General features: G+C 37.4%; 1 protein-coding gene across 1 annotated transcript; it reads right to left on the bottom strand.

The window, feature by feature from the left end:
* Nucleotides 1–4,850: 4,850 nt before the first annotated feature.
* Nucleotides 4,851–21,922, bottom strand: rassf9 (Ras association domain family member 9). Its single transcript, XM_079255156.1, has 2 exons — nt 21,851–21,922; nt 4,851–6,989 (listed from the first exon to the last, which is right to left on the bottom strand). Exons 1-2 carry the CDS (start codon nt 21,895–21,897, stop codon nt 5,723–5,725), a joined length of 1,314 nt encoding a protein of 437 aa, XP_079111282.1. The 5' UTR covers nt 21,898–21,922; the 3' UTR covers nt 4,851–5,722.
* Nucleotides 21,923–23,528: the final 1,606 nt, after the last annotated feature.

Genomic DNA, 23,528 nt, shown 5'->3' with positions numbered 1-23,528 from the left:
GAGAGCTGAAGAGTTATAATGGTCTGTCCCAACTTAAGAGCAGGCTTTAACAACCTGCCAAGGACTGGAAATTTACACCCTGAGCTTTGTTGAACTTCTTTTGGTGCCTCAGCAACGACTGGTGTGAGAAAAAGCACAGGCGAGCACTCGGTGCCTTTAAAAAGGGACACCAAGTCATTTCGCTGGGAGAGACAGGTGTCTCAACATGTCTTAGCAACAATGAGGTAAAACAAATTTGTGCTTCAGGCTTCTCAGAGCATTTTTTCCCATATACAAAAAACATTTTTTTTCCTGATTTACTTTTCACTTTTCCCTCATCCTCTCCTGCTTTTGCCCACCCTTTAGGGAACAGCTTGCAGGCTGGGCTGGTACATTACTTTACAGGGTTATGCAGCACATGTTGAGGGAAGCACTCTGCAGGGACTAAAGGAGATGAGGCGGTTGACAATATGCATGGATGTGAGCACAGCTGCAGAGGAGCTGCAGCCACTTACTGTAGCAGTGGATTTATTGGTCACTTGTGAATGAAGATGAGGTTCTAAAGATATACAGAAAGGAGTGCCTTCAACTTAAGTGAACATGATTAAAATTCTTGAAAATGAATAAAGATTACTAAACATTATTAAGAAAAATAAGTTAAATGGCTACAATCATTAGCACAGTTTTATTGCCTTTAAATCAGACTCACATGTTCCATTTTCAGTGTTCACATGAACTGAATTAACTATTGACAATTACTGCAGAAAAAGGACTGACTGTTTTGTGGGGACAACCAAATTTTCCAAGAGCATCACAACATGCATGATCATCATCATTTTATTATGTAATTAAGACTTTTTGAACAGTTGAGATAATGCGGAGGTTGTGCTATGAATGAATTCAATGAGTCTGAGAAGGTTGGTGAGGACCATGGAGAATAGTGTGAAGCCATCTGTGGTGGTTTAAGTATGAAACACACTCTAACACACTGTACCAAGCTAAAATCTATGGCGTAATCCCAAGGAAGACTATCAAAATAGAGACACACATTGGCTGGACAGTATTTGTAAAAACCTGGCTAAAGTACTGGAATAATGTGAACAAAAAACAAAGCCAACATGGAAAAGTATACCCTACCTACCTACAGAAAAACATGGAAGGGGTTGGAATCAGAAATTAGGTGATTTTTGAGAAGTTTGAGCTTGCATATAACCTTGAAATGACAGAATAATTCATCAGTAAATGATAAGATCCATCAAAAACAATAAATCACAGGCATGGCACCTCTCAGTTTCCATAGACAATACATGAAAATAAAGTCAGAGAACAAAGGAGACCAGATTATAAACAAACGCACTGATGACAGGCAAGGCGAAGGTGTGTTAATCAGCTGTGGATGACTAAGTGTAACAGAAGCCGGAAGTGAAGAACAGAGAACACAAGGGAATAAACTACAAATCAATCAGGAAGCAATAAATACAGAAAACTTACTCTGAATGTAAAAACAGCCAAAACTGAAATCCAAAGAACAGACTACAAACAATAATATATAGAAATCTAGCAACTAAACATCATCAATCCATCTATTCATCCATTCATCTTCCACCCATGTCAGGTTGTCAGGCACAACAGCAAAGCACAAAAGCCCAGATTTCCATTTTCCAAGAAACTCCAAACAGAACACTTTGTTCTCAGACTGCAGGTTTACTTGTGGTTCCTAGAAGTTGCTTTCCCACTACACCCCCCTTTTTAAAAAAAAAAAAAAAAAAAGAGAAGAAAAAAAGTTCATTGAAAAACATTTAGTTTGTTGGAAATTTTTCAAATTTTACTTTTATTTTGCAACAAACTGTGATGGAAATGGAAGCAGAGAGCAGATAGAAGGCAGAACCTTTGGCTCTCAGGCTCATCTCTTATAGAACCAGCTCCCAGTTTGAGTTTGGGAGGCTTACTCTCTCTTTACCTGTAACATCAGGTCTAACACCTTCCTTTTTAATAAACCTTATGGTTGAGGGTGGTCTCGCCATACTCTCAGTTGCAGCCTTTGACTGCTGAGTGGCATACCATGATCCTTTTCACCCCGCTGCTCCTTTTCTTCCACATAGAAGCCGACAGTATTTCTCCTCGCTCAGCAGGTCTTCCTGGCTAAAAGCTCTAAAAGCTCTGGTCTCTCTTTCCCTCCGATCCAATCGGTCGAGGCAGATGACAGTCCTCCCTGAGCCAGGTTTTCCTGATAAAAGGGAGTGTTTTTCTTTCCAATGTCACCTCGTGCACGCTCAAGTTGGGGGATGGGATCGAAGCCAAAATTCGTTGCGATCTGTTGGTTTTCTTTAACAAGGTTATTTATTCTGAATCGGCCAGAATGAAAGTGTTTGTAACGTACACAGTGAAGGCAATCTTTGTCAAGTAAGGCTACACAAATAAAGCTGCATTTAACAGAATATGTTTTAAAACTAATCTTTTAAACTTTAAACTGCTTTTTAGCACAATCACTAAGTCTAGCTTAGCACTGAACTGTTTATTTAGTCTTTTATTGGTTATTTATTGTTTATTTTATTGTTGTTTTATGTTTTGTTTTTTCTAATTTTATGGTTTTAGATTGTATTTTCATTGAACAGTAGGACTTTGATTAGCTCTTGGTAAATGAAAGCACTTTGTAAATAGTTTTTATTCATCTTTTGATCTGATGTCCGATAGGAGAGGAATGAAGCTGCCTCTTTTAACGTTAAAATGTATATTTTCATGATATCCATGTTTGCTGTTGTCTGAAAGTGATGTTGGAACTTGGCGGTAAACTCTAAAGCCTGCACTGTCCTGTGGTAGATAAAAACAGCATACGGATGTGTAGAAGTATGGGAACAGGGAAGTTTGAAAGGGACATGCCTATCTACGTGTAAATATGAAACTTTGTCTTTCTGAAACTGAGGGTGGTGATTTGCATATTCAAAGCAGAAATCCTCAGCTATACCGTTAATGGCTGATTTTGCCTTGCTATAACTTGTAACAGAAGAGGAAAAAACAAAACAAAACACAACAACAAAATAAAAACAAAACACCATTTTTAGACATTTAGATAAAACATTTTTAGCAGAGGACAAAAACAAGAGAAAAATGACCAACTTTGTCTCCATGTAAAGACCATTGCTTGTTTTGCTGCTGGTTGAATAAAGCACTTGGTTGCACAGCATCATCCTTTGAGCAGCTCAACTTATGACTGATTAGCTTTGGAAAACAAATTCCAGGGAACGTTTTGTTTTCCAGCTCGGTGCATGTTGGTGAGACGGATCGTACGAGAAATTCAGGAATAATCCCTCATTCTATCAACAGGCATGGGGCACCAGCGTGAGATTATTGGCATTGTAAGCTCTTTTTCATGCTTGGTTATTAAGTAGTTCGAGGCAGTGAATGAGGAGGTGACCTGGGGGGAGGGGAGGGGGAGGGGGGTAAGTAATTAGTGTGTGAAATAGATATCCTCTGCTTTTTCACTCACTTGGCCCACTTTGCCTCAAGTACAAAGTGTTACTCTTTCAGCGGTACCTTGACATGAAGAGGGCGCTTGCTGTTGTTTGTGCGTTCCTGGCAACCATCACATCTGATTATACAGTGGAGGGACTGACGGGGGCTCTTAGCGAGACTTGTCATTTCTTGCTGGTGACTCAGCATTTTGTCGCTACCATAAATTTCGGCCTTGTTTTTGTCAAACTAGTGTGTTTTTTTTTTCCTTTGAACTTTTAGGACCAAACGACACCAAGAAACCTCAACAATGCTTTGTTTTTTGTTTTTAAGAGTATTAGTCTTTATTATGAAAGTTAGCATGTGGTACAGCGATGCTTTTGCAGGGGACTGATTCTCTGTAAAATATTTTCAGAGTAACACAAATGCATGATAAATAAATATATTTTGAAGACGCTTTGTCAAATTGTTTTTAAAAGTTGTGCACATCATATTTACAGTTCTTATAGCAGTATGTATTTACAATGTGATCAGGAGGATTGTTTCACAAATAGGCTGTTTTTAACAAATTCTACATCCAAATTGTTCGGCTATTTGTTTTAATATAAAACATTATAAAGAAATCTAAGTGCACAATCAGTTGCAGAACTTCGAGGAAAAACAAAACGCATACATTCACCTTAAACTCATGGCACTGTGACAAGGGGCAAACGTTTTGCTTGATGGAACTTTGTGCATAAAATTTCAATTGTTCTGTTAGTTTTAAAAACTACTTTAGTCTTCAGAAGGAGAAATTTAGCTGGCATAAAGACCCATATCATTCAATGTAGACAAATTTATTTCTGATGTAAAGTCAGCGCAGAAGTAAAATTTGGTTGAGCTCAAATAATAAGATTTGCTGCTGAACTAAAACAAACAAGAATTTTTTTTTTTTTTTTTTTTTTTTTTTTTTTAAAGTAAGCATTTGACACTGCGGTGAAAAAAACAGACTAAAAATACATTAAAATCCTGTATATGATGGTTAACGTTAAGGAAACAAAAATATTTTTAAAAAAACACAGCAACATTAAAGTTCTTTTGTGCTGGAAAAGACATTTGTGAACAACAAAAACATGAAAGTAACAAAACCATCTATACACTTTGACCTGAAAGAAAATTCTACATTTGTTCTGTGCGTTCTCCTGCAACTTGTTTTGGTTTGCTGTTAAATCCTGAAACAACACAGGAAGAAGGATCCAGTAGTTCAAAAATAAAAAACGACGGATGTAAATGAGAGGTGGAAGGGTCAGAATAGAAGGATTGGTGGTCCTCTTAGGCACTATATTTCCAACTCCCAGCAGCAGAAACTGTCTGCAGACCGGATGCTGCGCCATAGAAATACTGTCCAACGAGGTAACAGGAAATGCTTCCATAATGCATGAGGAAGTTGAGCATCTTTGTGTTATTTTTAGCTATATTGTATGTGTGTGGTCTACACGTGGCAAAGTAAACAGCAGGACTCTTCAGGTGCTCAGGAATGGTGTCAGTTATAAATAATTAAAAACCTATATGTCGTTTTTTAAAGGATTAACTTTATATTTAACGACAGTTCTGACTGAATGACAGGTAGAGGAGACTCCAGCCAACAGATGTGTACCAGTTTCAGCTCCTGTTGCACGTCAAAAATCTGGCACTTTTTAAAGTGAGTTTAAAGAAAATGTAAAAAGTAAAAAACAATACTGTTGAGAACAAACCATTTGAGTCACTTTACATCAACTTGTATGTAACATTAGCTTACCGTCTTAGCTTGTTGGTATGTAAAGGGGATCAATCCAAAGCAATTGAGCAGTAATAACAACACCAGGATGCTGAAAGTTACCTGTGTTCACCAGACTGATTACAATGATGGCAAACCAGCAACATAAAACAATCAAGCAGACGTCTGACTGGCGATTTTGTTTTCTTCTTAAACTGATACATTTGCCTGCCTGCTGTCAGAATTCCCTTATTAGTCAGTGCTTCAGTGGTCCACAACCTTGCCCGCAACTAGGTGTTTGTAATGCCTGTTAGTGTATTGCAGCACTGACCTTTCAGATACACACAGATATGATTTAACAGCACATGGATGTTGGATTAAAAGTGTTTATAATAAGTGACTTTCAGAGATGACCTAGCTCAATTTGTACAAGAAAATACGCAAAATCAATAAATATATCTGATAAAAAAATAACTAAACTTGAACAAAGGCATAATGATGTGAAAGGCACTGCCGGTGAAACAGTACATCACAGGATAAACTGACTCACAGGAGTCTTTAAACATCTGTGTCCAGTGGGGGAGGGAAGTCCAAACAAGGTGACAGTGAGTCCTGACTGTGTGTGGAGCTAATCCCGGTGTCTGAGTCTGTGTCTGTAACATCTAGAGGGGACAGACCATGTTTGAGTTTCACGGTTTGTGTTATGCTGCACTGAGCCTCAGCTTTCAGATGGACATGTATCGGCTTCTTTTCCTCTATGGTGTCCATGATTTGCAGCGAGTTCAGCTGTGCAGCCAGCTGCCAGCACTCCTGGTCCTTGGCAACCAGCGTACTGTCATAGTACATAAGCTGCCTGTCTATTTCTGCAACTTGGTTTTGAAGCGTTACTCCACTGAATATGCTGCTCTTCAGTTCATCTTGAAGCCTTGCAAGTTCAGCGTTATAGAGTGCTTCTTCAGTATCAGAGGGGAACCAGGGAGCAGCTGCAGCTCCTGTCTGCTCACTGTCCTCATCTTGGTCCAGGAGGCCGTTAGCCCTCTGCAGCTCCATGTCGATGTCCTGGGAAAGCTGGAGGATAAGATCCTTGTGGTGCTGAACCTGCATCTCTAGCTGTGCAATCCCATCGCTGGTGTACAAGAATTCCTGCAGCTGATCATCGCTGTGTGCGGTCACATTTGGATCACAAGCCTGAGCCAGCGAACCCTCAGACTCGGTGTCCTTCTGCTCCTCCAGCTCAAACCGATCGATCTCCGAATCCAGCTCCTTCATCCTCTGGATCTGCTCTCTGATTGTGTGGTCCTGGTTGAGGATAAGCTGCACCATCCGATCAATTTCTTCAGTGCCCGGGGAGCTCCTGCTCTCCTTGTGAATTTTCTCAAGCTTCCGGAAAGCTTTCTTCACCATACGCTTTTGCCTCTCCACTGGCATAGGCTGGGCATACTGAGTGTGACCATGCTCCCATCGCTTCGGCTTGGCCCCTTTGGACTTTGCCCCCTTTTTGGTGGGTTGAGCCACAAAATCACTGGTTTTCACTAGAATGAACTGTATAAAGGGTCTCTGGTCACCCCAAGCATACCAGAGTCTGAGGATTCGGGTGAGAGGGGGCAAGGCTCTTTCAAATCCTCTCCACCTCTCCACAAGACAAAAGTCTTTTGGTTCCCCATGCAGGAGCCGCTTGCTCTCAGGGATAGACTTGTGATCCTCCAGTAATGCCTGAATCATATCTGCACATGTTGTGTGCTTTGTTACTCCACAGACAACCTTCTCTTCATTGCAGACAGTAATTTGAATCTCCTTTCCTACCACGGGCTCTGCATCTTTTGTCCTGGATGAGAGACAAAAAAAAACAAGGCTTACAATTGTGGCTATAGAAAGACATTTGTAAGTCTCAACCTCTTTACATCCTTTTCCCTGTAATAGAGCTTCACAATAGTTTAAATCGTGTACATTATTACTGTCTGGCAGCAACCTATTCAATGCTCTACAATGAAACGAACAATGAAACTAACATTGTACAACATGGTAGGTTGGCAATTTAAATCCTGCCCCCTAAGTCAATTTGTGGTTGTATCATTTGGGCAAGTCTCCTTGCCCGTGTCGGCTTTGCTGGGGATGTTTTGACGATGGTCAATTAGGCCTTTGGCGTGCATTGGCTGCTGCATTCACATCAGTAAACCCCATGGCACCTTTAGCTACATATGTAGTTTATCATCCCTAAGTATGAATACTGAGTGGGTGAATAATGGATTAGATGTAAGCGCTTTATGGGCCTTGAAAAATGCTATATAAGGTCTCATCCATTGTCATTATTAAAAGGCTTTAAGTTGATTTGGAAATCATTAGCTGCACCACACACTATGTTTTTAATGATTGACTCATTGTGTGTTTTCAGTTTAGAGCAATGTTGTTGCACCAATAATCATTAAATCTATGCACTGGTGTAGACTGATTTATTGTTACAAGCATACAGCAAACAAACAGGCTTCCTTATTAGAATACAGCATAAAAAAAATCAAAGAATAGATCTTTGGGATATTTTAACTAAACTGTTGACTCGGCAACAATGAATGACATCTGTGCGCAGCTGATCCAGCACATTTCAGGCTGTTATTGACTGTTGGGCCGATTCCCACGAATGGAAATTTCCTTGATTAAACACTTTGACAGAGGAACAATTTCTGACTCTACTGAAGCCCTGAAGTTACAGTACATCAGGTGTCACCATGAAAAGCCTTTGGGACATGTAGGGTAATGAATACTGTTGAGCATTTAAAGTTAATGAAATGAATATCAAGATAAAACAGTGTTTGTGTATTCATGTTGTGGCATCTGACTAGCCTGCAGAAGTGGACTAATCAGAAGTGTCTTGGGGTTTTTGGACTTTCAATCTGCACGCTCTCATCTTTTCTGAAGTTTAATTATCAATATATAAACAAAAAAACAACACAGAACAGAATTCGACATGTTTCAAGAAACTCAGAATCTAAAATATTAAATAGAAAATCTGAGCTACATGAAGTCCAGACTGTTCCAAGGTTAGATTTGCCCATGGAAACTGGATTAAACTCCAGCTTACATGAATAAATTCTGATGTTTCTCTGAAACAACACTTCCTAAAAATCAGTTCAGAATTAAGCTGGAGAGAAAGAAAAACAAAAAGGAGAGATGACACAAAACAAACCCTTGGCTGAACCTGAACCCTCAACAATGACATCACAATGCTTTTACCTGCTAACCCCCAAAAGTAGCCATAACGTTTAGGCACAATGAGTAATTTCATATTAACTATTCCTTAAAATGACTAATAAACTCTCTTGCATTAACAATTAAAGAGTTGCATCTTTGAGTACAACACACATACACAGATATGCTTGTGCATTTAATGCATTTACTTCTTAAAATTCTGTTTTCGTGACTAGATTTCACTTTAGTGTTCCGTTAGGTCGATGAGCAGAAAACTACATTCACTCATTTTTTGCTCTCTGGCTTGATTCTATTAGACTGTTACTCATCATCTTACTCATCAGAGATGATTCCTTAACGGTTCTGAGCTATTTAACCCCAAGGCCTTCATTAACTTTTTATCTGGACCGTAAAACTTGTTCAAAAATTGACCATTGATGGGTTGTAGATATCTTTTTTTTTACATGCCTAATGAAGCGCCGGTAATATCCAGGACCTAATATCCAGTCATTAAATGATAGGAACCGGCAATGTGGACAGCCACAAGTAATTAAATATGGAGATAACACTGCCAGACATTTCAATTTATTTTTAGGAGAAAGGGTGATGGATCATGTTATTGTTTATATCAAAGATAACATGCTTAAATATTCTTCAATTCATGTGATTTATTGAGTTAACTCTAATGTACTACAGAAGACTGCCAAGGTTCTGTCTCAGTGAATTACTCATGTTTAAAGGTGAAGCTTACACTCAAAGCAGAATTAAGTGTCATATAACATTCCTGCAATTATGGTGCCAAAAGAAACCAAAGAAAGATTATCTATATGATATCACCAAGAGACTAAAACCTCAACTGCTTCTCTAATCCTGAACCAAAGGCCGATTTTGTGGGTTGAAGGAATGTTGGACTGTGGTTTTGGAGGCCAAAAGGCATTATTTCATAAATCTGTTAACAGCAATAAATCAAACAATAATGTAGAGGCCTGAATAATGTCAAGTTCCACTTACAATAAGTTCACAGTTTTAGTTTGAAATAATAAAACCAGATGACATCACTCATGCAGTTCAAATGCTGCCCATCAGGAGACTTGTTGACATTACGACACAAATGGTTGAAGCCACAAAGCCAAAAAGGATATCACTGATGTCTCCTAGGTGGGATTCTCTGTTTCTCATACACCTTTTTCTTTTAACTGTTTACCTTTTTAAAATTGTTTCCTTTAAATTGTTAAGCAGCCAGTGTGATTCAAACCAAATGCTGCAGCTGCTCTCATACTGGTTATCAAATATTTAAAATCATTCCTCTGTTTGGTGTGTAGCAGCAGCTTCAGATAGAAACTTTACACCATGTAGCTGCGGTCTATCTATTGTGATAATCTTGCCAGACATCAGCTCATATTAACCAGTGATCATTTGGGGAAAGAGACACGACTAAAATACAAAAATACATGCTTAGAAGATTATATAAACATAACTTCCACCTTTCACCAACCCTAAGACTTTACTGGTTTGAACTGGAATTTCTAAAAGGAAAAAACTTAAAATTGGTATTATCTCAGTTTGTGTCTCTTACAGTCACACCACTGTGTTTTGGTTCCCACATGGCATAAAAACACACAACTGGAGCATTGTGTACTATGTTGTTGAATGAGGTGCCTGGAATGTGATACAGTGTTGGTTAATGGTTATTCAAAGCCTTTGAGAGAAGCAGGGCAAAGCAAATACCTGAACCATGCGTAGGCTACACAAATTCAACACGCCTGTAGCATTTCTCTACAACAGGCATGACACTTAAAGCTAAAAGCATTTGAACTGCACCTACCATAAGTGCAACAAAAGTCACAGTCGGTGCATGTACAGTACAGCCACACCTGTGAAGCATAACACAATCTGACACAACAGCTCTGCATTGCCTCAAGACCATATTTGGTAAACAGTCAGGAATTCAACAAGAATTTAACTCTGGTGAATCAGCCTTGCTGTGTAAGGCAGTAAATAAAAAGCAGGGTAGCCATACCAGATATGAAGCACAAACATTTCCAACAAACCTAAACATGTGACAAACATGTTTTTATGGTAATGCATGAGCATAAAGATGTATAAACATACTAGAGACAATTGTGTGTTTAAATGGGTGACCCAAGCCTTCAGCTGTACAGGAAGAGGGTACAGCAAAGCAGGGAAACACCTGTGTTTGTCCTGGGACACAATCACCAGCTCTCAGGCAACATCCTGCCGCCACAGTTTAACGGACAGAGGGAGGAAGGAGAATAATGGATTCCATATCGGTCACTCTTGCTCAGTTATCAGCTCCAGTCTAATTGTTAAGAAAATGTTATCAAATGTGTTTGTGGTTGTTTGCTACGTACAAGTGTAACATGAAACATGGCAGCATTTTGTAAATCAAAATATCAGTGATTTAAATAAGACAAAATATAAATAAAGACACTGCATTAATGCAAGACCACTGTTTTTTTTTTTTTTTTTTTTTTATCAGATGCTTCCCAAATTACCTAATCAAGACGGCTAAAAGTCTAACTAGAGTTGCTATGTGTGTAATAAAAAAAAGGGCGGTTCTGCTACTGTCAGCATTTAGGATATTATATCATTGATTTAAATGAGACAAGAAGAAGAAGAAAAAAAGAGAAAATTCATACATTTTCTTCCAGGATTTTTAAAATTCATAAAAAATTTTCCTGAAAACTTATTTTTTAACCTTCAAGTTATATTGTTAGAAGTTACTGTGAAACAATATAACATATAACAGTTGCCTTTTTATTTGCATGATTTTGTGTATGAAGCAAAGCTACCAAGGTTCAACAGGAACAGGCCAGTCATCAACACGTTCATGTCATTTTCATTTCCAGGTAACGACATGACCAACTATAAAAAAGATAAAATCATAAAGGCGTAACATTGGGGGTTTTTTTTCTTGCTTTTGCTTTTGTAATTGTAAGGGAATGCACTGATGTTTCACTTCATTTTCATGGAAACTTGAACATGTGTGGCTGTTTAAAAACTAAACAACTAAACAAACAATCATGAGAAAAACACATTTTGAGAAGACTGGGAGTCTTTCGTGACAAGACCTTCGTGCATCACCTTGCTGACTGTATCATTACGATTGCTTTTATAAGGGTTTTCACTGTTGATGTAAGTTGGGATCTGGCTCCAGACAAGACAAATGAGGGTGCCTTCATAGATAACAACTTTGGTTGCTAAAATAAAGATTAGGCCAACACAGATGTAATGAAATGAAATCCATTGGAATTACAAAGCAGTGTTGCAACCTAAAAAGAACATAAAAAACTCCTTGCCATGGTTAGGACAGAAGCAGCACAGGACACTTCTAAGCTCAACATGCCATGCTTGAATGAATTCAAGAAACCTGAGCACACTGGCTTGACCTCTGGTTAAACTTAGAAGCAGAGAGCCACAGGTAGACATCAGACACGTGGGAGGAAACCACTGCTTAATTATAGGAATTTTGTTGCAAGTTTCTGTGTAGAATGATTACGCTAAAGCTCCACATGTGTGTTGGCATGACCCCCTCAATTGGAACATTCATAATAACAGCCTCGTAACTCTCTTGTGTCATAAATTTGCCAGGTACAAGTTACCACGGAGGACAGCATGCTGGTGGTTTGAACAGGTCATCGTGAACAGAATAACAGCCTACAATTGTCTCAGCATTGTGTCTGTGATCAGTAGACACCAGCGGATGACTAAATCAAATATTAGAGAATAATATTAATATTGCAAACTCAAGCTCTAATAGTGTCTGGAAAAATGTTTTTAATTTAGAAACTGTATCAAAGAAAAGAAAAATCCTGGCCAAGTTTAAGTGTCATTTTATTTACTTTAACTAACAGCTCAATCTGCTCTCCAATCACGAGTCTACAACATATTACAGTGATTTTTACTTTTAAATTGTTTTTATACACACTCTTCATTATTAAGCTTTAATATCTGCCAGTAAACAAAGATGGGACAAATTAGTTGCATTTTCTGATCACAGAGCAGAAGTGGTCATTTTCTGCTCTGACTGCAGCTTGAAGCTGGATGCTGTGTGATGACTGAGCTTCTAGTCTGTTCTGCTGGACGGGGGAAGGAGCTACGCAGTAGCTGCTGCTAATGGAGAAGAATAACCCAGACGTGTCTTTCAACGTTACTCTCGACTCTACTATAGCACCAGAAAAGTATATATAAGAAAATATGGTGAAAATTAACACACAGTAATAAAGATTTTTCCATCCAGTGGTGATAAATTAATCGGTTTGATCTTAAATCCTGTTGTCAAAATACAATGTGACAATTAGGCTCTTGCAGATATGTATAACCTTTGATATCCAAGGATCAGATAGCTCTCAATCTATTGGTAATGCTTTGGGAAGTACATGCAATAAGTCCTAAAAATATCTCAGTGTTTGATTATGCAGGCAGACATGATATCAAGGTAAACGAATACGCAACCCCTAGTGGTTGTGACAGAGACTGTGTCATGTGTAAATTAATCTCTATTAGCCCAGGAATCACAAACTCGTGACCTCTAGGATCACTGTCCTGCAGGTTTTAGATGCCTTTCAGCTGGAACACAGACACTTTAAATAACACAGTTCTTCTCAACATCTTGTAAAGTTCTGCATAAGGCTTTGTATAAGCTATTCATTTGTTTCAAATATGTTTAAGTAGGAAAACATCTCATATTTGCTGAACACTAGCCCAAAAGGTCCAGAGTTGGCTGTTGCCTGTGTAAGAAAGTGCTGATTTCCTGCCTTGCTCCATTCTTCCATGGAGCCCACCTTTACAGAGGTAATCACAAGATGTAAAGTAAATAAAGAGAAAGCTCCATTTCTCAGCTTTTAGATCCTGTTGGTTATGATGAAAGTGTGGAAGAATCACAGTAATTACATGTATTATCACTTTCAGTCAATGGTGACATGGTCAGATTTAAAGGCTTCATGTAAGGACTTTCTGTAATAGAAAGCATGTGTTTTAAGTTTTAACTATGATGTTTTCAATCCTAACAAGTAATGTTTTTACTTTGACTAAACAAATTAAGGTTTTGTCAAAAAGACTGTGCCAATGGAAGTGAAAGTTATATACAGATATATTACCCATTTTAGCTCTAATTATCAATGATTTTTAAACCCTACTGTAGCCCAGTTACACAAGTATTGCATTTTTACGTTGTATATCAACCGTCCCACTAAGGTTCACGGTTCTAAGCAAGTACACTGTCTGTTTCCTCCTCATGATGACTTTGTGGCTCATTTAAGGAAACACTTGAGAATGACTTTGCACATATTCCCCTTCTACTTGCTGGGGACTAAGTTCAGAAGATGCCGCCATTAGTGTCATATTTAATGACCTAACAAACAACCGTCAAAACAGTTTTGACTGGAGGAATTGTTAAAATGCGTAGGGATTTAAAAGGTTGCATTTTACATAGAACTAATAATATGTGCTTTTTCAAGGACGTTACAAGAGACTCTGAAGACTGGAGACTGGAGAAGTTAAGGAAAGTAACAATAAAGAAAAAAAGTTGCAGGTTCACACTTCCATTAAACCACAGTCTCCCATAACAAATCTACCTTCACCTTTACAAGTGTATAATACAGGATCAAACACTCTCTGCATAAGCTTGTGCTGAGAACTTTTAAGTTAAAACTACTAGTATTTTATGTAAATATTACATAAAAATGTTTTACTTATTTGACAGTGCTGTGCTCTTATAGGAAAACAATAGTATTTAAAACAGGTCATTATCAGTCATTTAAAGTAAAACTTCATTTATATAGAAGTATTAAATATGTCAACTCACAAACAGCTTCACAAGAGCCAACAATGCATGAGACAAACTGAAATCATATAAAGCGCATTAAAAAAAAAAAAAAAGATTGAACAGAAGATACTGAACAGAAGACTGTTTTCTTTTGTTGTCAGCTTAGTGTGAGGCACCATCAGCTCTGGTCACTGGACCTAAGGAACATGCCAGGAAGATGTGGGTGCAGAAGCTTAAACCACACTTTGAAACAAACCAGAAGCCAATGTAGTTGCATAGAGACTGGGGTCACTGGTGAAAACTTGGAGGACTCGGTCAGAAGCCTGGCAGCAGCGTTTTGAGCAACTTGTGACCGTTTTAGGAATGATTTGCTAAAAAAAAAAAAAAAAAAAAAAAAAAAAAGGAATCATATTGATTAAAGAATCGTTCTGGTCTTTCCTTTAACATTGGACAGTTTTATCATTAACATGTAACTTGTCAGTATTTGGTACATGTTCACTTCCATGATCTCTGGCACCTCTTAATCTATAGTGTCAAATATTTTGTTTATGATTCTCACAAAATAGAGTTAAGGTTGACAGAGAAGCCATTAGTTTTAATGACATAATGATAGGTTGGAAAGGAAAACTAAGACATAAACAAACATACACTGATGATGAGACAAATGTTTGCCAAATGTCATCCGGCGAAGAGAAGACATTTTGGATAAATCTACAAATGTCATCCTCATGGCAGCACAACCAGAAAAGTACTGGGGTCAGAAACATTCATCCTCTGAGTTTTGTGGCTTTCAAAATTAAATTTCAAGGCAAGAGATCTTGTTATTGTGATGACATTTTGAAGTTGGAGCCTCTGATTAACAGAGTAAGATCGCAAAGTAACACAGTTAGAAAATATTACTGAATATCAGAAACTGCTTCCTATTGAACTAAAGCCTAAAGATTAGTTAAAGGACTGTAGTCTGATGGGACACAAAGAACGACAGTAGACCTTTGCATTGTACTCTGTAGTAGCCTAATGTTATTATTACCTCCACCAAGGAGGTTATGTTTTACCCGGCATTTATCTGTTTGTGTTCAAGATAACTCAAAAGTTATAGACAGCTTTTCATGAAATCTTCAGGATTTGTTGGAAATGTAAAAAAGGAAGAACTGATTTAATTTTGGTGGTGAGCTGGCTCACTGTTTGAATCCAGGAAGTTTAGAAAGGACTTGGCGGAGGTTTGCGCTCTCCGAGTGATTTTCTAGTTATTATGTCAATCTGTAAAATAACCATGCAAAATAATATTTCCACTGGCATAACCTGAACCGGCTGTTTTCAGACTGGGAGTCAGGACCCCCATTGGGACTGTAAGATAATTTGCAATTGTAAAAAAAAAAAAAAAAAAAAAAAAAAAAGGTCTACATTTGTCTAATAAATCTGGAATTTTGGGCTGTTAGAATGAAACCATTCAATAGATGTGAGAAATTAGCAGCTCAATTGTTCCGATTCTTATCACACACGCTATTGTTACATAATGTTTTTTAATTCAGAATTAATTGATCAGAATTAAATTATTTCAAATTAAATTTCTCTCCTTGTACTCTATGTATCTGGAAATAGTCATTCTGAATTATGGTTTACATGGAGGACCCATTAATTTGCCTTTACTCGCCCAAACCTAATTCTGCTTTAGAGCTGCGATTTGGGAAGGGTTCTGATTGGATGGGGGTGGACGTGTCTTCTTGAAAAAATAAACTCTACTTCCTGATTCTTTTTTTTTGGCAACAATATGGAAGACCAGATAATAAACCCTATTTTTGCTTCAAATTAATTGTAATATTCAAAAACATCAGCATACTACTTCACTGTTTTTAACAACTGAGGGAGAGAAGGAAGATGGCGTATCGGTGCCGTTGCACAATAGGACAAAGGAAACAGAACCACCGGAATTAACCGAAAGCTAAATAAACGTGTACATTTTATAAGAGTTAATTCATTTGGATTTAAAATGGCAATAAAACAGCCACTTACTTTGGAATTAAATCATTTTCATTTGGTGTTTATGTGGTCATTTTTCATCTCTTTAAAGCAAATTTACCTTTAATTCCAAATTAAAGAGGAATTAAAACCCCCATGCAAACGTAGCCTTTAACGTGGAAACAACAAAGTTAGTACATATGCCATATTAAAAAATCAGAATTTGGCATAATCTCTATGAAAGAAGCATATTTTTGGTATGTAGATTTAAAATAAAGCTCTTTTAAACCACTTTCCAGCCTTACATTTAGAGGATAATCACACTTCATTTTAAAATCACACAAAAAGGTTGAGAACCACTGGCCTAAACCAATCAAAACAGCTGTTTTTAAGCATACAGCTGTTTTAAACACACACACACACACACAAAAAGAAAAGCTTGACCTGGCATTTCTGTTGAAGAGAATAAAAAGCAACAAGGCCCACTGTTAAAGTTACAACAAAAAGGGCAAAAAAACTAAACTGATTTGTTGTCACAGTCCTGCACAGCGTTTATCAGACAGAAAAAGTGAAACATCTGCATGTTTTCTGTTTAATTTGTAAAAAGGAATGAAAAAAAACAAAACACGAAATACAAGAGAAAACCTCTCAGAGGGTGCTTCCTCTTGTTCTTATCTGTAAGAGGATGAGGGATTGTCGAGGAAATAACATCACCTTTCTATCTGGATATGTTTACCACTGGGATGACTCCTGATAGGCATCTGTGAGCAGAGACACAACACCCCTTTCCTTCTCTTCGTTTCCTCTGTGAATCAACCCACCCCAACCATTTCCTCCCCCAGCAGGTCGGTGAATCACTAAATTAGCTTTTGCTTTTCTTAAAAATGAATTACTCTTATGTCTCTATGCACAAACAGCATCTTTTGTTTACTGTTTGCTCCTGTCAGATGATTTAAACAAAACTAATTATTTCAGAAACTAATTGTCCCCGTGCAGAATCCTGTGATGTGATGTTTGTGGTTTAGCAGAAGGGTACCAAATTGCTTTGGCCACATATCTCACTAACTGGCGACCAATTTAAATTACGATGAGGAAATCTATGACATAAACATCGATCATCCTATTAAAACCTGTTTCTATCACAGAAGGAACCATTTATACCTATCAGTGATGTGTGTCTTTCAACAAAAGAACAGCCACAAGACGAAAAGTTTTCAAGTGGTGATGAAAGTAAAGAATGTAGGTAAATCTGTAGATACCCCGTCCACATAGAACTCATCAGCGTTATTCGTTTATTTTATTTTAATCATTTTTCTTACATGCTTGAAGGATGCAGTGTTTCTAAATGTATGTGCTCAATTGCCTGCATAATGATGTTCCAGCAGCTTGTCAGCAGTATATGTCATGTACACATGGACATTCAGAGTATTTTATATAAAGCTTGAATCTATTAAAATTGTGTATTTGCATGGTCCGCTTTTTTTTACACCAGTGAAATATGAGTGTGGGGGGAAATATCTCAAAATGGACTAAAATCATCTGTTTCAACTCACAACTAAATTTTCAGCACACAGATGTAACCATGTGGAAAAAGCAAAATGTCCAAACCAAATGTCCAAATACCAACCTGTTTTCAAACAAAACATTAATTATTGGGGTTTTGGGTTTTTTTTTTTTTACATAAATTTCAGACTTAATTTGTGCTTTTTAAACACACTATGTTACTTTCCAACCGTAAAAGTCAGCATAGGCGTCTTTAAGCCTTTTTTAATAGTACAATATCAAGCCTGATTTTCAAGTTGCACTAGATAGTTGGAAAGCCTAACAAACATGTCCTAGTATTCACTGACTGAATAGTTAGTGTGGTGAGACCTGTGTTAGCAACATATCATAAATGGTGAAAGAACACAGTGAAGAAACAGGATGCTGAAAAAAATGTGGTTAAATGTTGGAAACAAACAAAAAAAACCAAAACAAAGAAAAACGTGTCTTAGCCTTGTACAAAAATACACCACCCACTCCATGTCTGGAGTGTGGGTGAATGTCAACCTCGCCTGTATTTTCAATGTTTGTGCAGTGAGACGTCAAACAAAAGGGTTGTGATCTAGCTCCACCTCTGAAGCCATGCTGGTAAATCCAAAGGTTGACAAATAAATAAATAAATGAGTGCTGTTTTTCATAGAAAGCCCTCTATTACAAGTTGTGACACATTCTGTTTTTTAGTGTTTTTGGTGACTAACTGTATGTTTATAAGTAAATGTATGAAACAAACACCCTGCTAACAACAGTAGCTACATCTGCTGTCACCATGTTAACATAATAATAAATTATGTGGGACAGTCTAATGATTTTCACGAAGGATTTACACTCTGCTCAATTTCTCCCTCAGGTCTACGAATCGCCAAATTAATTTCGGGCTAAATTGCTCAAACCATCACACAAAACCACATATGGATAAGTATTATCCATCCATATGTGGATGGATTTTATATATATATATATATATATATATATATATATATATATATATATATATATATATATATATGTGTGTGTATATATATATATATGTATATATATATATATATATATATATATATATGTATATGTATATGTATATATATATATATATATATATATATATATATATATATATATATATATATGTATATGTATATATATATATGTATATGTATATATATATATGTGTGTGTATATATATATATATATGTATATATATATATATATATATATATGTATATGTATATGTATATATATATATATATATATATATATATATATATATATATATATATATATATATATATATATATGTATATGTATATATATATATGTATATGTATATATATATATGTATATGTATATATATATATATGTATATATATATATATATATGTATATATATATGTATATACGTATATATATATGTATATATATATATATATATATATATATATATATATATATATATATATATATATATATATATATATATATATATATATATATATATATATATATATATACACATATATACATAATGGAAATACGTAATGTACATATATACGTAATGGAAAACATTGATATCTGCAGACATTCCGATTTCAGATATCAGATCAGAGCCTTGAAAAAGCGCATAGGTGGATCTTCAACAGATTGAATTTAAATGCCAAGCACAGTTGTGAATGGTGGCTATCAGTGGCCAAGTTCTTCCAGACATAAACTTATTTTCACCTGTGAGTGGATCCAAATGGCCTCAGGTGCTGCTCTCAGCGTACAACATAACTTCTTCAATACTGTTTATAGGTTTTCTTTCTTCTTGACGTGCCTTTTAAGATGTCACTTATCCCAAACAGTACTCTAGCATCTGTCAACTGCAGCTTAAAAACTCAGAGGGTTCTTGCTTAACACATTATTTTGTCTCTCCAGAGACACCTTAGTAAAAGTGACAGTACCCATATGACATCTGCCATGCATGTGGACCTGTGGAGAATACATAAGTGGCTCATTGTAAGAGAATAAAAAGATAACAGTTATGTTAATAAAGTGATTAAATGCCAATAGAAACACAGCTTTTAATGATGTATTTAATTTTTCTGTCATTGACCTTTAATATTTTTACACGCTGCACCTTTAAGCTAAAGTTGGCATGAATTTGTTTAACTAAACGTTTAGTAAATGAACCCTCGAAGCCATTTGCAGATCTGGCAATAAAACCTGAAGGCCCATATACACCAAGCCAACAACTGGCAATTTGTTAATATCTTTCTCTTTTTGTATTCCCAGTGTGAGAGAGATCCATCACTGTCAGACCCGATCAATGTTTTTCAGCCAATTCAGCAAAAACACTCTGGTACACCAAGCTGACAGCGCTCTGTTACATGTGCTACACCAGTATCTGTCTCTCAAATGTTTTCAGTGTATGCACCCCCATGACCAGTTTTAAACAACACTGGCACCTTTTTCTGGACGATTTGACTGTGGAATTTGCATCCCATCCAGCCGACATAATGCTCACATTGAAAGGTTGTTCAACATAGCACTTTATCCAAAACCAGCAACACTTTCACAACAACATGGTCACGTGTAGGGAGGAAACTGACATCTAACTAGTACCTGTGACTAATGAGAGATCAACTCTATCTGACGTGACTGAAAAGGATAGAGTACATGCTGCTTCATGTTTACTTCTTATTTATCTATCTAATCACCCACTTGCCCTTTAGCATCACATAAAAAGCACCAACCAGCTACTTCTGCATGGAAAAGCCAAGTTTTTATGCAAAGACACTGAAAGTATGTCCTAGCTGGCAGCTGGAAGTTGTCTTTGTGGTGTGTTCTAATACTCAGGTACAAGACTCCTGGATGATGCATTGAGACCCTGAAGGAATGCCATTTATTCATATACTGCCAACTGGGATCATCACTAGGTTTAAGTTTCATGCTTGAGAAAGTTTTATTGTCTCAGAAGTAACTCAGAACCAACTCTGTGCTTGAATGCGAGTACGAACCAGTCTCGGTAATCAAACGTTCGACATATCTACACATCTAAACACTTGAGATAATTACAGGTGCCACAATTGTAATTACTGTGCAACACACACTCACACAAAAAGACATCCACTTCAGACAGCTTCAGTCTGACTGCTTGAAGTTTTATCAAAGATCCCACTCAGCTCTGTTTGATGTGAACATACACCCAGTCTGCTTATGGAACCACCGTCAAAGACTTTTTATATTAATTTAGCAAAATATATATATATATATAAAACGGAACGTAATCCAAACTTTTTTTCTTTTTTGCTGGGTTTGGTGGTAAATAAGAGTCTTACAAATTAGAACTAATGAAAATACTTCAACTTTCTTGATCCTGCTCTTGTGAGCAGGAATCCTGTAAGGAATTGGATTGTGACCTAGTTACACTGAAAGGAAACTCTGTTTACCAACTCTGTACAACAAAAGGCTGCAGTCAACAAACCAAACAGAATTTCTGCAGCAACAACAGGAGGCAGGTGGTGGTCAAGTAAACCGCCCCCCCCCCCCCCCCCCCCCCCTCTTTTCAGGAGCTGGATCCCAGCTGAAGCCAGAAACACATCAAAAGACCAAGTCAGGCACTTAAGGAAATTGCTACAGCAAATTATGTCAGTTTTGATGATAAGATCTCTCTCAAAGTGAGGCACGAATGTTATGTGACTCCCCTGGTGCAGATGAAAAAATAAATGAACACCTTTGTTGATACACTGCAGTTTATGAGGACCACCACTGAAGGCCACACTGAGAGTGGGTGTCAAATTGGATCATATGAATATGCTCGACCGCTTCCAAATACACACTGACTTGCAAAATTCACCAATCTAGAGTCGTCACATATTTTCACACCTAATATTCCTTCGGAACAAACAAACAAAAGAAAAGTAATTCCTATGTGCTGAGCTGATGTTCCAAACCCTGAGACAAAAGCAAGTCATGTTCAACATCCTCTTGGATGCTTGAGTTGTCTAGGAATGTACTTCTGAAAACTTATACTGATCATCATTCCACCACTGCCTGAATAACTTCATCCACCCTGTTGCTTGTGCTCCCAACTCCAGCGCGCGCTGCGCTGTGCTGTGCGTAATTTGTCCCAATCGCGAACATCTCCGCCCCGCAGTTCGCTCTCCAACACTCCGAACTCTGTTCAAGTACAACACCCTCAACAGGTTTCTTGAAACCTTAGACTCATCTAATCGAATTACCTGTTTTTCAGCCGAGCTTTCAGGAAGTTTTTTCCAAACGGAGCCATGACTCGGGAGCGCAAGAAAGACCGTTCCAACGACCCAAGGAAAGAAAGACAGAAAAGAAAAAGACGTGTTATACTAGTCCCGGCATGGCAGGGCGTCGGACACTAAACTGGAGCTTTCACCAAAGTTTAACAGCGTCCCGACAGCAACTCTGTCCGACCCATCCGAAAGCAGAGGGAGGTGTTTCCTGAGTCAAACTGGAGAAACTCTGCCCCCTTCCACCTGCAGGAACTCCCGCTGGCTGAGGGGGGAAGAGAGCAGCCGGTAAATTAATAAATTAAAATAAAATAAAATAAAACAGGGTTAAATATGAGGAGATGTGGGGTGTGAGAATTAAAAAAACAGGAGAGAAAACAAGATCTAAACATCCTGTCATGTGCACAAATAGCCTAATTAGATAAAATGGACCATTTCTAAATATACAGGTCACGTGGTAATGGAAGCCCTGCAGCTCTGCACGCTGATATTTATCACCATGTCGTGCAAACTTACTTAAACAAGCAACAACAAGCTACAATGAATTTCACAAATGTTTACAGTGACCCTACAGAGCACTCAGGTGGAAATGTGTCCTGTTGGGGACTGTAAACTCTCCCTCTCTGCTGGATTCAAATGACAAAGATGTAATACAGATATATGAAGAATGCAGCCTGTTTTAGCGCAGTTTAAAGGTTTTTCCATGCTTGAACTGTTATTGTTCCAACTGAGCTATTTACTAAAATGAGTCAGCTGCTGTTTATGAAAAGGCTAGCTGGAGCTGATGATCTGCAGCAATTATGCACTTCTTAATGCAGTGGCAAGCCTACCAAAGCCATTCCAAATTGAATAAACTCATAATTTATTTACATCAGAGCGTAAACATCATATCAGATGTTTAAACAGACCATTTCGTGGAAAATATCAGTTCATTTTGAATTTGATGACAGCAACACATGAGAAAAAACGGAACAAAGGTAGTAAAAGGTTTCTTGGGACAAATCATACACAGCTGAAGGAGTGTTTAATAATGAATTAGGATATGCAGCAACAGGGCAGTAATATAAAATGAGCATTTCAGAGATGCAAAGTCTTACAGATGTAAAGATAGACATGTTCACCAACCTGTGACTTGTGTGCATCTAAAGAGTATCATGCAATTTCAGAAAAATGTTCCTCAAGATAAAATTAGCAGACTTTGAACATCCTATCATCTACAATGTGCAATTTCATAAAAGTGACTCAGATAATTAGAAGGAATCTCTGTGTGCATGGGACAAGGCCAAAGGTCAAAACAGGATGCTTATGATATTCAGGCTCCCAGGCAGCACTGCTATAAAAAAGGCTCTATTCTCTACTGGAAATCAATGTAAAGGCTCAGAAACACTTCTAGAAATCACACAGTTCATTGTGAAAAATGGGTTAAAGCTCTATTATGCAAAGCCGTGTGTGAACACGATCCAGAAACACTAACTTCCTCTTGGGGCATAAACTGTTTTAAACTGGTCTAAACTACTCTGTAGAAAAAAAAAATCTCTTTGGAAAGCCTGGATGCCTTCTACTGCAGAAGGAGGAGAGGGGGGTATCAAACTTGTTACTTTCTGAAATTTTTCAGACACACTTTATTATCCCTGAGTTTTGCATCTGATGGTCTTTT

Source organism: Telmatherina bonti (genome assembly GCF_933228915.1).
Source record: "Telmatherina bonti genome assembly, chromosome: 2".
Classification (NCBI taxonomy): domain Eukaryota; kingdom Metazoa; phylum Chordata; class Actinopteri; order Atheriniformes; family Telmatherinidae; genus Telmatherina; species Telmatherina bonti.
The sequence above is the reverse complement of the archived record's forward strand: the minus strand, read 5'-3'. Positions and strand labels throughout refer to the sequence as shown.

Bases quoted from the DNA above. Each gene is read 5' to 3' on its own strand.
- rassf9 (XM_079255156.1), bottom strand. From the start codon at position 21,897: ATGGCTCCGTTTGGAAAAAACTTCCTGAAAGCTCGGCTGAAAAACAG. The intron at 6,990-21,850 runs GTAATTCGATTA...TCTCTCATCCAG, and splicing joins AAAGCTCGGCTGAAAAACAG to GACAAAAGATGCAGAGCCCG.